Source organism: Pholcus phalangioides, unplaced genomic scaffold, assembly GCF_987345545.1.
Source record: "Pholcus phalangioides strain wild (caught in Gottingen) unplaced genomic scaffold, Ppha-v1.0 ptg000015l_1, whole genome shotgun sequence".
Lineage (NCBI taxonomy): Eukaryota > Metazoa > Arthropoda > Arachnida > Araneae > Pholcidae > Pholcus > Pholcus phalangioides.
Genome location: NW_028301608.1, coordinates 66,814,889 through 66,830,279, shown reverse-complemented (window position 1 = coordinate 66,830,279; position 15,391 = coordinate 66,814,889). Strand labels below are relative to the sequence as shown.

General features: G+C 36.4%; 1 protein-coding gene across 2 annotated transcripts in view; it reads right to left on the bottom strand.

Moving 5' to 3' along the window:
- LOC149076558 (uncharacterized) overlaps positions 1-9,462 on the bottom strand; it is a 126,416-nt gene extending 116,954 nt beyond the window's left edge. For both annotated transcript variants that reach the window (XM_089242127.1, XM_089242128.1), the window contains exon 1: positions 8,591-9,462. In XM_089242127.1, coding sequence (XP_089098253.1) covers positions 8,591-8,670 — 80 coding nt within the window. In that variant the 5' untranslated portion in view covers positions 8,671-9,462. The remainder of the gene's footprint in view (positions 1-8,590) is intronic.
- Positions 9,463-15,391: the final 5,929 nt, after the last annotated feature.

Below are 15,391 nucleotides of genomic sequence, written 5' to 3'. Positions count from 1 at the left end.
TTATGTAAAAGTGATAAAAAATTGCTTAAATTGCTTATGTAAAAGTGATAAAAAATTGCTTAAATTGCTTATGTAAAAGTGATAAAAAATTGCTTAAATTGCTTATGTAAAAGTGATAAAAAATTACTTATGTAAAAGTGATAAAAAATTGCTTATGTAAAAGTGATAAACTTTGAAAAATCTATCAAACTTACCAAAATGCTCGGCAGTTATTCATAATAACCGGTTATTATGTGTAATTACTAGATTTATTTCATTTACAGTGACAATGTAATGTTTTCAATACATATCAATATATTATATTGAAAACACAATTTGATAACAAGTTTTACAAAGAAGTATGTTAAGAATTATATATATTTATAAATCACAGTTATAAAATAAAATATTTTTGAAAATTTACTGCTTATAATATCATTTCATAAAAAACGTTTGGAAATAAAATAACTATAACCGAATGTATCGTTAAATAACTGAATAATGTTATACATTCCTTTATTTATTGGGTTCTCTTCTTCTTCTTCAAAAGGTATGATTTTTTTGTACTGAAAACCTGAATAATGGGATTTACCCTTCAATTTATGAATTTTTATTGTTTTCATTTTGTATTTGAGATGTTTTTAACTATGTATTTGTAATGGTAATTTACAAAATTTTTCTGTCATGTTTTTAATTTAAATTTTACTATTGATTTCTGCAGAGTAGAATGGATGAAGATAATAAAATTTCCTTTCTGATGGGAGTTAAGTGAAATAATTGATCATTATTTGATTGTATCTTAACAGCAGTGAAGAGATGAAGAAGAGAAATCTTATATAAATGCAACTAAAGTGAAGAAAACAACTTAAGTACAGGATTTAAAGAAGTACAGACCCTTTGGAAAGTTTAATATTTAAAACTTCACGAATTTTGGTTTTTTTTTTAGTCTGTAATTTCTTCACCGATCTTCAAATTTCTGAGATTTCAGTCGTATTGTGTTATTGACATTTTACGAACTAATGGTTCGCTTTGAATGCAAGTTCTCGTGTGATATCGGTCATCAAAGCGTTATTACTATGTATTATTTAAATTCCACGACAACACATCTTCCGAGTCGTACAGCGATTCTAAAATCTTAAGAAAGAACAGACAAAAAAGATGCAGTTTTGAGGTGGGAAAGGAAAGAGGCTTCTCTTTCTTCACGGGTTTTTAGTTTTGGCCAATGAACAATACTTTTAACAAGATATGCTTATTTCACCAGAAGCGACAAAACACCATAGAAAGTCAGTAAATCATTTTTAGACTTTAAAAAATAATAATACTAAAATAAGGAAAAACAACAAGGAGAGATGAATCCCGACTTATTATTATTATTGTTTTTTACTACCCTCTGCTTAAGCATTTGCGCAATGCAGGACTTGGAAGAAAAACTATAAAATCAGATTTATGGTCTCACCTATGGTGCCGAAAGTCTGTGAGATGGAAATTATGGAGGAAAATTTCGGCCTTGTGTTGTTTTCTCTGAACAGAGAAAAAAAATGAATGGGAATAAGTGAGAATAATCCTAGATCCAAAAGTTGGGTATATATATTCTCCTCTCCTATATTTTTCTTCTCTTTTTAGGAATATGTACTAAACTTGGAATAGCAGCTCGTTAAAAGAAAAAAAAAGTGCGAAATGGTTGCCAAACTTATTTTTTGTTTTAGCGAGGCTGTTAGTACCGCCTTCTTGCTTTGCGAGGTCGTTTGAGGCTCTGATGGATTGTGGTGGCTATCGGGATCCCGAACGAAACATTCAGACTTATAAGTAAGCTAAACCATAAACCGTGTGAGTAGAATCTTTAACCAGCTGTGGAAAAGTAGTTTGATGGACGCTGGCACTCTCTCGTTCGCTCAGGAGGGTGTTTATCAGCTTCCTACGGTTTCGAAACCTGTTCAGTGTCGCCGTGCCATCGGGTTTCGGTGTTACGAGCATTAGTGGGTGCAAATGGGAAAAAAGTACAGTGGGCCTACAGGGCGTGAATCCTTTAGCACTCTTTAACAGAGCACCAACCATCAGGTAAAAACTAATGAACTGAATACATTTGAACCATCCCAAGCAGTGTATATGCAGATATGTTAGCCTGCCAAAGCTTTTTTCGTGACTATGAATAGTCCTGTCTAGTGATAGTCGAAACATTTTCTTAATCAGTATATGCAGATAGCGAATAAAAATGAATTACCTTTTGGGTTAGATAATACAATTGAACGACCGACGTACTTGAACCCAAAACTGTAATTTTGGGTTCAACTGTTCGTTCAATTGTATTATGCAGATATCTTTAACCCGTCAATTGGTAAGCACTTAAATAGAAATAAATTAGCCACCTTTGGGTGAGATAATAAACATAAATAGTAACGTGTTTACTTAAGTTGTTATTCTTATGTTTATTAAGCATTGAAATATCCAGAAGAGAAAAAATTTGAGGGTTATATTGAGCAAATGAGGGGTACCCCTGAACGCTATTAAATGACAAAAAAAAAAAAAAATTATTGTCAATATTGAAAAATATGGGATGATGTACTTTAGGGGAACACATACTGTATTTATATGATTTATGTAGATTTGAGTAATATAAAAATGACACTTATTGTTTGCCAACTTACTTTCCTATCATTGTTGAAGAACGCACATCATGTTTCCCTCCAAAATGTAATGGTTAAAATGTTCTTAATTATCTTGTCAAGAAACAGGAGACGTGTACCTTTTAGTCATTCTGCAGGTAATTATAGAAACAACATGAACAGCTTATAAGTAGGAATCGAATGTTTAGGAATTGATTAAAAGCACCAATGCCAAAACGAGCTCCAAATACACAATGTTTTTATTTGAGAAATATAAGAAAACGATGTGTTGCTTCAGAGCAACACGGCCAAATAAAGGGTTAAAATGTCTGGAAAAAGTGTCGAGCTTATGAAAGGAGCAAACTGAAAGACGTATGAAAATATTGAATAACGTGAAACTTTCGTACAGAAATACAAAACCTGTTAACCCTTGCATATTGGTAGTAGTTATAGAGTATGAATGATGCCACTGACTTCCCGAGTGTGGATATAAATCAGTTTACTGATATATTGCATTTCGACAAATTAAAAAATATTTTTGGAAGAAACTGAAGCAAAAAGCATGAATACCGAACCATTACTGGTTAACACGAGAGAAAAGTCACTTAGGCACAAATAGCAATGCGTTGTACTGAAAAAAAAAATTGTCTGACGACGAAAATTCAACAAACAAAATTTCGCAAACATTTCACATGGCAAACCGTTTCAAATGAACTTTAGAACATTTGGGCTAAAAAATATTTTCTCTGATAGCTTTATAATTTCTCATTCAGAATTATAATAACTTCTGAGCGGATAAAAAAAATCGTATCCTTATAAAAAAAATATCGTATGATCAGAAACCTTCCAAACCATAAGAACGTTCTTGAAGCGTTGCATAAGCCACTCACACCACAACCGATTTTTTTTACATTAAGAATAAGGTGGATTATGGGAATGAAAACATTCGACACAAAACTTCAAGAAAAATGTCTTCCGCTTGTTTTGGATGTTCAAACACAATAACGTCGATGTTTTATGTCGCGCACCAATGTTAACTCTTTTGATTTCAAATCAATAAACACGACATATTTTGATGTCTCGAAACAGAAGATCTACGTCGGCTCGAATGTGAAGGTGCCGTGTTTCGGATGCGCATAATTACAGGTACAACACTCCGTGAGAGGATAGTCGAAATGTCATTTCTGTCATGAATAAATTCACCTAGTTACTCCAAGAGTCAACTAGGCACGCACATTCACTTCACTTACAGTTATAAAGTACGTAATTCCCTGCGTATAGTCAGCAGATTCGATCCACATATTTGTCACGTTCTTGTAGGAAAAAATGTCTATTTTTATACCGATATCTATACGCCATATATCTTAAACAGTAGTTTTTACCAATTAATTGTAAAACTATTATTGTAAAGCTATTTCATAATATGAATTAGGAAATTCCGAAGTTTTTTTCGTATAAAACCGCAGATGTGTACGCTTATGTATCCGTATGGTGTACGCACGACTCCTATGTGTTTGAAGTCAATTTTTATATCAATCGATTGTTTTTTGCTTTCAAAATAAAAGAAAGAAGTAATGAATTGTAGTGTAAATGTATACAAGAGAAAAAGCTTTGAACGCGATTTCCTCAGATTGCAGTTTTTGAGCTCATTCGTAAGATTAAAAAAAAAAACACCGCACAAAGATTCTGAAATTTTGCAGAAATGTTTAACCGACATGTGTCAGTAAAGTGAACATCGAACTTGGTATCAGACCATTTGTTTGAATATTTTATGAATTTTTAAAGTTTTAAAAATATTTCAAAAATCCAAAATTTCAATTTTTTTTGTTAAAATACTTCCCATCAGTCAATTGCTAAATTGGAGGTTCATTTTACTAACACATATCAGACGAACATTTCTGCAAAGTTTCAGACTTTTTATTGAAGTGTTTTCCTTTAAATATGAATGAGCTCAAAAACTGCAATATGAGAAAATCACGTTTGTTTCTTTATTTTATTTTGAAAGAACAAAGATTAAGCAATTGACACGGAATTTTTTGCATTTGATTTTCAATTGAATGAAACACGCTTTCAAGTCATTTTTGAAAAGTCGACTTCGGGGCTGTGACACCAATTACGGTAATGACAAATCCTTCGGGAATTTTTTCCCGTCATTTGATTTCCACAAGCTCAAAACTAAGATTACGATGACATAAGTTTCAAAAACTTCTATTTGATAGTTTGAATCGGTGGCAACTCTTCTCGCAATCTTCTGCTGAAATAACATCACCCCCACCCCCCGATTAAAAAATTCAATTTTCGTTTCTAATTTTAAGTATTTCACAAAATTCCACAAAATGTTTTTTGAAGAGCATTCTAGATAACTGTGTTAGTTATTTCAAGCTATAGAAAGAGCGATCGATGTATTACGTGTTTGTAATTTTAACATCTTTAATGAGAAAATAGGAAACAGTGGAATTTATCTTATCACACTATTGTTATTCCATGTGCAAAAGATAATCACACACTGCCTACCAACGCCTATATCCTCAAATGCCCCAGGAATGGTTCAAAGATGAAAATGAAACATGTATTGTGAGATCAGTGAATTTTCAATTATTTTTCAAAGCAACGAGGTGCATTCAATTATTTGTTCGTACCAATGACGCCATGTAAACTTATCGGAAATATTTCCATGTCTTAAGAATGTCAATTTTTCTGCCAGAGATAGATTGAGGTGATGAATACCAACAGATTCACCAACACGTGTAAATATACATAATTAATGCCAAAAAGAGAAATTTTTCAGATAGAGAGGTTATATAAGAACTAAATTTTTCACCTGACAAAACTGAATGGTTAGAACACCAGCTTTTTGTTTCTATCATTCAGATCTAGATTCGAATCCCAGGTGGGACATGGTTGTTTCACTGTCCAGCCGATCGGGAATCGGCTCTTGACTATCGGTCATGGTCTAATAGGCCCCAGTAGCGAAAGATGAGAGCCGGTCACAGTAAGTGACATAACTCGAAATATTTACATAATTGTAAAAGGAAATATCCCTTATACAGTAATGAATTAATGAAAATGATTATAATTACAATAATGTAGCTAACAAAGACTTTGTTGCGGTTCTCGAACAGTTTCTCTTCTTTTTTTCCAGCAAAGATTTTCTAACAATGTTTTTACTTAACTTAATGTTGTATCTCTAATTTAACGATCAAATGTTTTTTAATTCATCAAAGATTTTCCAACAGCTTTCACATCAATACAAATTTTCAAACAATGCTAGAACTTTTCAGACTTTTTTAAAAATGTTCTAATGCAACTGAGATTTTCCTATCAATAATCTAGCTCAAAGAAGAATTTTCTAACAATACGATAGCTGACAATAAGATCGATTTCTAACAATAATAAAACTGTGTGTGTGAAAATATCTACTTAACTATTCTGGGGAACTACAGATGAACCATGAATTGGGCAAGGCAGTACTGTAAGCTACAAAAATTTCCTAACGATATACTATAAGCTCAACAAATATTTTCTAACAATACTGTAGCTCAACAAATATTTTCTGACAATACTGTAGCTCAACAAATATTTTCTAACAATACTGTAGCTCAACAAATATTTTCTAACAATACTGTAGCTCAACAAATATTTTCTAACAATACTGTAGCTCAACAAATATTTTGTAACAATACTGTAGCTCAACAAAAATTTTCTAAGACGAAATCAATTAAACAGACTTTTTTTCTGTACGGAATTCAATTCAACAAAGATTTTTCTGACTATGTTTTAATCTTGTGGCTCCCAAAATTTTCCGGTTCATGGCACACTATGCGTACCAAAATTTTTCCGCGGCACGAATTCAGAACATAGACCTACCGGACAGTCGTAGCGTCCTAGAACGGTTAGGAAAAGCAAAATAATTCGAATTCACAATCAATTCATGTATAACGTAGGAAGTAATTGCATGCTTTAATTTCGTCGTGGCACCTCCGGTAGCTGGCCACGGTCCACTAAGGCAGCACAGTTTGGGATCCAGTTTTAATTCGAATCTTACGTCATGGCTTTTTGTCACAAGATTATATTGTGATAAAATTATGACGCGGTTGTTTGTGTAACTAAATTAAATGCGTTTAATATTATATACGCTATCATCTAACAGTGACTCAGATTCTCATTAAACTTTGTGACTTGGTTTGCCGCTTACTTAAGAAATAAATGACAAGAATGTATTTTAACTTGTCGGATCACATTATTTTATTAGAGAACTTTTTTTCAAGTTCAAACTTCGGAAACCACCCGGGATCAATTATAACGTAACAGAAAGGTTTTAGGTCCGATGCATCACGCAATATTTTCAAATGTTTTCTTCCAGGGCAAAAATGTTTTTGATGGTTGTTCAGTGATATGACCATTTTTCTATCCCAACAACGCTTTTATTTCACGAAGATTTTTTTTTCAAAGTGTTCTAATTCACTGGTTCTCAAACCTTTTTGAGACCGCGGCAAAGATAAATTAAAATGAATGGACAATAAATAATTAATAAACAATTAATTGCTATATCAATTGCATACTATTTATATGATTACTATCAAATCAATTAATTAATTGAAACGGACAACTAATTATTACAGATACCCAGTGGCGGATTTAACGGCGGAAAATCTAAACTTCACATTATTTTCTAACTGTAAGGGGCCTAATTTTTTTTTTGCACCCGGGGCCTCGACCGACTTTAATCCGCCACTGCAGATACCTCAGTCCGTAAGATTTGTTATCATTTGAACTATTATCTTACGCTGTGATTGATGTCACTTCACGGTGGTTGAGAAACATTCCATTCTGTTCCAACTCACAGATATTTACTTACTAATAATAATTGATAATTTTTGTCGCACCACGGTCATTTTCTGCACACAAGGGTTAATTGGACCGGGACCTACAATTTATTGCAGATTCCGAACGGCAGGCTTGTTTTTTATACTTATCGAGAGGTTGGTGCACTGCTGACTCCTACTACTGACTAAACTTGACTCCCTGCGGTAGCAGTTTTTCGCTGCGGTAAAGTCGCCTAGTTTTGTTGCACCCCTGTGTCAGGAAAGTTTTCTGACAAGGACGAACCGGGTATCGAACTCGTGACACCTCTAACACCTCCTTTGGTACTTTAGGCGAGCATCTTATCGACCTGGGCTATTGCGCCCAATAATAATAATAACGATCACATATACTAACCATGTCCCCCCCCCCCTCCACATCGGGAATGTTGAGGGCTCAATAATGGGGACCCGGTCTGAATCTTATTATGTGTGTTTCTTTGGCTTATGAATTCACTATAGAGGGGGCCAGTGAAAAATTTTGGCCTGAAGGCCCGCCAGAAATTTCAGCCTAGGGACCCGGTTTCGAAATTTGGGGGACTATGACTTCAACAATTCAACAAAGATTTTTCAAATCTACAAAAATTTTCTTACGGTTTCTCAACAATCTCTCAAATAAAAAAAATAAAAACCTAAAAAAGCTTCTAACAACGTTCCAACTTGAAATTTTCCTCTTACAGTTTCTCAGCAAACAATACATTGAATCTATACAATACACAATGTATCTCTTTAAATGAATGAAAAAAAAGTGTTGAAACGACATTTGGATCCTGCTCTTTTCATACCAATCTTACTTATAGAAATTCCTCCTCCGACACCACTCATAGACAAAAGATATAACAATTAATATTTCCGTTAATTTTTCGTCTATGATACCACGGTTTTCTTTATATTTTTATCTTCCTTCTTTTTCTTCTTTTTTTTGTCACGATGCACACTCAGAACGATTTTGTATGAGTTTGCTCATTGGAGAACAAATTTAATTAATTGGCCTCTAATTATGTCGAAGAACGACACAAATTTCGGAAAATTATAAAGATTCGGGGCATAATAATGTAGTTTTCGGTTAGAATGGGGGCTGTGTATCATGTGTAAAATAATAACGACAACGACTAAAGGCAAATTAGAAATGGAAAAATATCTTACGTTTTGCTGTTCCTCCTTCTCCTCTTAGTAGCGTACATAGTACCAAGATGACTCATCGTTGTCCCGCGAGGACCGTCCATGTAACCAGGACGGCCACTGGAACGGCATGCGCCGGGGCTGGATGTCGTTTCACTGTACAGCAGCACGGTGCAATCTCGATCTTCGAGTCAAATAAGTCGGTAAATCGACCAAATAATTATAAACAAGTAGACAACGTCAACGTGTCGGTCCTTTGAAGAAGGAACCGTTCCATTTTTTCTGTAATCCTGGAGATATAACCAATCACTTCTCGGATTATACGATATCTTTTTCTTTTTTTTTAAGCTAATGTCATACAGTGCATCAATTTTTTCCTCTGAAAATTACCTCATTCTTCGAAGTGGAGAAACATCAGTCGATACCTGGAAATCAACGCACTGATCTTCCACTTTCAGTTTTCTCACATTATGAAGAGAAATGATTATTACTTCTGACGCATTTTCCAAGCGTTTTTCTCATGTAATATCGGCTCATAGCGATTTGTTTATCTTGCGCACAACATGATGCACATTCACGACAGCGCACCTCGGCAACCCGAAAAAATTCACGATTTCCACAAATCCAGCATGCTTATCAATTTTATCTTTTTTCTCGGCTTTCACTTTATTCGATACCGTGTAAGGAAGCGGGTCTTGCGTTTTTTACGGCGCGCACACATTCACATACACAGAGAGAGCGTTGATATAGCGTAATTTCAGGTGGCACATGAGATTCGACATGACATCGGCATCGCCCGGTGCCTTCTCCGCTACTAAAGCTACGCAAAAATTCAGTCTTCATCGTGGGGCACCACCCCTTTTCCCACGTTTGCCGTCACACATCCCTTCTTTCTGCCTCCCGCCGTTCTTTTTCTTCGTACACTCTCACTACCGAGGCTATTCCACGTTTTCTCTTCCCTCCCGCGCATCCCTTTCTGGATAAATATCTTATACAAAATCCTGATTGATGGGGGTATATGTGTAACGCCCCCCTCAGTGGCAGGAGCCAATGGGAACGGCCGATAAAGCGTGACGTCATGATACTCGCACCGATCCTCCTCCTTCTCTCCCTGTTCCTTCCACATGCATTCGCGACTGCCGACCACGACAAAAAGGTGGAAAGGTGAATTCACGCTGCTGCTGCTCTCTCTGTTCAGAGAAATGTCTTTTATTTTCTTGTAAGGCGGAAGAAACACTCACACGAATTCGTATTACAAACTACATTTGGCGTGTTTTCTTTACGCAAAATCAGTTTGTCCGCAATGTTATTTTAATCGAGCCCAATTTCCGTCAAGGCTCGATTACACATGGCCCACCCCTCGTGCCTTATCCCATTTGACAGGGATTTTCAAATAGTGATCCTTTGGACCCAGCAGTCCCCAAGACATTGCTACGTCATATTCTTTTAAAGCTGTACTAAGCAATATGGTTTAATGTATACTCGCTAAGAGATCACTGTAGTGCAGGGGTTTTCATCGTAAAACTTCTCGCGGATCTCTTGATAGTTATAAGGCTGTGTCCCCGGAACCCTTGATGATAATGAAGCTGTTTCGCGGAACCCTTGATGATAATGAAGCTGTTTCGCGGAACCCTTGATGATAATGAAGCTGTTTCGCGAAACCCTTAATGAAAGTAAGACTATTGAACGGAACTCAAACAATTTTTTGAATATTTACCCAAAAGAAAGAGTGTGTCCCTACTGCAGTCTCACGCCATCATAGCTCCAGGGCAAAATGAAAGAAAACTTAAGCATCACCCACCCATGATTTGTGTTATGCTGCTTGGTGCCAGAGCAAAGAGAAAAATTTTCTAAGTTCTTCACTCTTGGGGCGCCAACGATTGATGATGATAGGCAACACGTCTTAATTTACATATTTATTGTCATGAATCATTCTGTCAGATCTTATCGGGGAAGCCCCTAGGAGGTTCTCCCCATGCTGCGACTGAGTGGGACTTGTGTGTTACCATCGCCCTGGGTGTCCGTAAAGTACACATATAAATTCTGCAACTCAAGATTCCTCACTTCTAGTAGATGAAAAATTTCCAAGAAAAATACCATTTTTACAATTTGTAATTTCCTGATGAAACGGAAAGTGACATTCGTGAACTTTCTAGAGCTTTTTGATCGAAAATCCGATGTGAAAAAATGTAACACGTTACTGTTTCTAAAAGTTTTTTAGTCATCCGAAAATGGTCTGGCCTTTTTTTTAAACGATAGGCCTACTATTTCGTTAAAATTTAGAATAAAAGACAACTTTGGTGAGTATTAGTAACAAAAAAGTTTTCACCTTTGAAAGTTCTTCGGGCCTGGGGTTTTTGAGGGTTTCGTGTAGTTTGATCATGCGGAACCCCAAGAAAAGCTGTCGCGGAACCCGCGGAACACCAGCTGGAAACACATGCTCTAGTGAACCCGATGATGAAGGAGATATACGCCCAGGCTGGTCTAGCGCTCTTTTACAACAGATTCATGGCCATGGTCAAGAGGTTGTCGTGAAGAGTGCGCGGGATTTGCTACAAAAGGATGTAGAAAGTAAAAAAATTATGAAAAACCCAGCGAGTGGTAGAATTAGATATAAAGGAATTAGCACCGGGAACTCGGTGTTGAATTATCACGAGAGCGTAGCCTACGACACTAAAAAAGGAGAGAGGCTAACAACGCTTTAGTCAAGAGAGATCCGGAGATCAACATTTTCTTTTTCTAATTTCTTAATCCATACATTCGTTAAAAAATGAGTGTTGGGGGGGGGGGATTTCCTTCAAAACGTCAGCTTCGGAATCCAAGCCCATGTCCTAGGTAAACCCATGTCTGTTTGGATGTTTTGTCAATATAGCAAAAGACACATTTTTCATATGAAGAGTCTAAAACAGTGATTCTCAAACTTTTGTTTCACCCGCAGCTTCCTTGCCCAATTCACGGTTCATCTACGGCCACCCAGAATAGTTCAGTAGATATTTTCCCCATACAAAAGATCCACTTCTCTCATAGCATAGACACAAACATCAATATCTTCAGCTCACCGCGACACACACTTTGAGAAACATTGGTCTATAAATTGACAGAATTTTAGCTGTGGCATTTTTGAGCAATAAAAAGTCAAAATTATACGAGTAGGCTTAATCAATAATTTTAACCCGGCCCAATGCTGCCGAACCCTTCACACCAGCTTAATAAGTCCGGCTCCACCCTTGCATTCCGGATACTGTCGGTGATAGACCACGGGGTCCTCGGAAAGTTCCTTATCGAAAAATAGCGGTCTAGATCAAGGGTTTCCACGTAGAGTTTATCGCGGAACTCTTGATGGTTATAATGCTGTTCAGCGGAACTCTTGATGATAATCAGGCTGTTATACGGAACACAGACAAAATTTTCAATATTTATCAAAAAGAAAATGTCCTTACTGCCGTCTTAACAGCATCATAATCCCAGGTGAAAGACGGCTTAGGCACAACCTCTCAATCAGGGGCTTGGAGGAAGGGGGGGGGGTACGAAAATTGTCTTCCCGAAAAATTTTGAGTTACCCTTCAAAAAAGTATTAAAATTAACAGAAATTCGTTAAAATAGCGTATATAAGGTTATTTTAATTCTTTTAAACAGAAATATTGAACTTTTTTTTAATTTTTGGTTGCTGGGGGGGGGGGCAAGGACTACCTATTCCCTCCCCAATGAGTAGGTGTCTGCTCTTTATATACTGGTCCCCACATGGCCTGTACAAGCGGTTGGGGCGCGAGAATATTTTCATAATTTTTGTTTTTCACCTTATAGAAGTATATAATAGATGGAGTCGCGTGAAGAGTCTTTAAACATACCAAAGATTTCAGATTAGAGGCCCGGGGGGTGGGGGGGGGGTCCTTCGTGTAGTGCACGATTGAACTGATAGTTGGAGACTCAAGGGGTTGGAGCCCAGTCATCCTATTGGGAGGCATATTCACGAATCAAGAGCTTTGGTTATAACCATCGCCAGAGTACAAGAACTCTGGAATGTGCTTTAAATAATCATGAAAAAAATGCTTGAAATAATTATAATATTAATCATTGAATTACAGGATGTTTATCTGAGTTGTCGTTCTTTTTCACACTATAAATTCACTATACAGAAGGCCCTACTAAAGATCTCAGTCTAGGGAACTTGGCTTCATTATATGGAGGGGGGGGGGTTGTGGCATGATCAGCACCGAGGTGCTCGCGGGGAGAGGAAAAATATTATTCCTACGTGAAATGTGCCCTCTAACTTTGTTTACTTCCAGATGGGACATATTGTCTTTTATTTCACCTGCACTGGCCTGTTTCCCTGCGCATAGAATTATTCCGATATCTCTGTTCAGAATGTCAAAACAACATGCTATTTATACAATATAGAGAATTTTTTTTTCTTTCTGCGCTGCGAAGAAAACTGTACACGGAAGCATTCTCATTCTAAAGCTGCACTTATAGTGGAGCGAAGAAGCACGAGTTACAAGAATTGCGACGAGGAAGAAAAGAATGCATTGGGGTGGAATAAGAGATGTCCGCACATAGTAAAAGAGGAGGAGGATGCAGAAAATATGGCCGGAAGGGTTCTGAAATGTAAGGGTGTGATGATGTTGATCCCTCCGCAGAAGAGGGAAAGAAAGAAAAAGGGAGAAACGGAACAATCAGCAGATATCGAAAACCAACAGATCGAGGTAAAAACAAACAGGTTTGTTCAAATCGCTAACCTCGTTGAGTGTGGTCTTTTTCCCTCTTTCACCTCTCTTCTCGAGTGTGTGCGGTGAAGAACAAAACACAATACCACTGTTTTTGTCGCTAGTTTCTATTATGCACTCCCGTACCTCTTGGTCACTGCAGTATGTGCACGGCCTTGGTCATTCTCAGATTCTAATCGTCCACATTTTGTAAACTTATTAACCATGAAAATATGATGCTATTTTTAGTAACTTTTATAACCAAGAAACGGGTAAAAATAAAATTTCATCAGCCGGAATATGGCGTTCAGGAAACAACTACGCAGTACAGGACGTAATATATTGAGGAACATCATTAAACTGGAACCGGTTCTGCCACCTATCAAATAAAATACACAACTGCTACGATTGTTCGATTGGAATTGAGATATGACCAGTGTTTGATTAATATCCGCATGAAAAAATAAATATAGTATGATATTAATAAATATTTTATAAGCAATAATATAAGTTAGATTGTCAAGTTCGCTTCAAAATGTTAACAGTTGATATTTGTGTGCAGTAAATTAACGTTAGTAACACTCACAAAGAGCAATCCTAATTGCCTTCTTGTGATTATAATCGAAAATCATAACAACCGAGAAAAAACTGTTTGATTCCGATTTAATGCACTTTCGAATTGATATCCCAAAAAGTAAATGGGGGACAACGCTTTGTAAGTGATACTAATGTTATTTTACTGTACACAAACATGAACTGTTAAAGTTTTGCAGCAAACTTGATAATTCAATAAATATTATTGCTCAAAAAATATTTATCAATATCATACTATATACGGGGTGATTAAAAAAAAACTTTCCCGACATAAGGGCCTCTAACTATCATACCATTCACAGAAACTGAATGAAATTTCGGCATAAGGTATTTTGATGTATGCGCTCAAGAATGATATGGAAAACAAGTGTCACTCTAACAGTTACGGTTACAGTGAGAAAATATCGAATGGCAACACCAAGTTTTTTGTATTGGAATGTGATCTCCATTGTGAAAAACAGTAAATAGCGTTCGAACGGCAACTGTAGCATGAAAATCACCGGCGGTAGATAGGCTAAAAGTGAGGACAACCAATAAGGACAGAGAAGCAGCATAAAATAAAGCATTTTATTGTGTTTCACAAATTTTCCACATGACCTTGTGGAGGACTAATCAGGCTGGGATCTCAGCCGAGGAAACGGTGTGACGAATGAAACGAACATTAATGCTCTGGTGCACGGCAAAGTCCTTTTTACTATTTCCTTGCCTAGCTCCGGGGATTTTCGTGCTACAGGTGCCATTCCAACGCTATTTAGTGTTTTTCAGTATGGAGATCGCATTCCAATACAAAAAACTTGGTGTTGCCATTTGATATTTTCGAAATTTTCTCACTGTAACCGTAACTGTTAGAGTGACACTGTTGTTTTCCATATCATTCTTGAGCGCATACCTCAAAATACCTTATGCTAAAATTTCATTCAGTTTCTGTGAATGGTGTGATAGTTAGGGGCCCATATGTCGGGATAGTTTTTTTATAATCACCCCGTATATATTTTTTCATGTGGTACATTAGTCAAAAACCGATCACCAATTACAATTGAAGAATCATTAACGGTTGTATTTTCTATTTGATAGGTGGCAGAAGAGGATCCTGTTTAATGGTGTTTCTCAATATAATGCGTCCTGTACTGTATAGTTATTTTCTGGAAGTCATATTTTAGCTGATAAAATTTTATTTTCACCCGTTTGTTGGGGTGACCAAATTAACTAAGAAAGGCGCCATTTTTTCATTGTTCACAAGTTTACAAAATATGGACGTTTGGAGTCTGAGAATGGCTAATAATAAGAAAATATCCATGTACACAGAGTTTCTGCTCTGTAAAAAAATTCCCCATATTGCTTGATATCGAAATTCTGTGCGCAGAGGAGCAACAGGTCAGGTCTGTGCAGGTGAAATTAAAAAGAATGTGCCGCTCACTATCTGGAAAATAGAAACGATCCTTGGTAATACCGAAATAAAAAATTTTATTCAGCTCAGCATGATTTTTTCAAGCCTGCAGGGGTTCCAGTGTGTAATAATATTATGAGG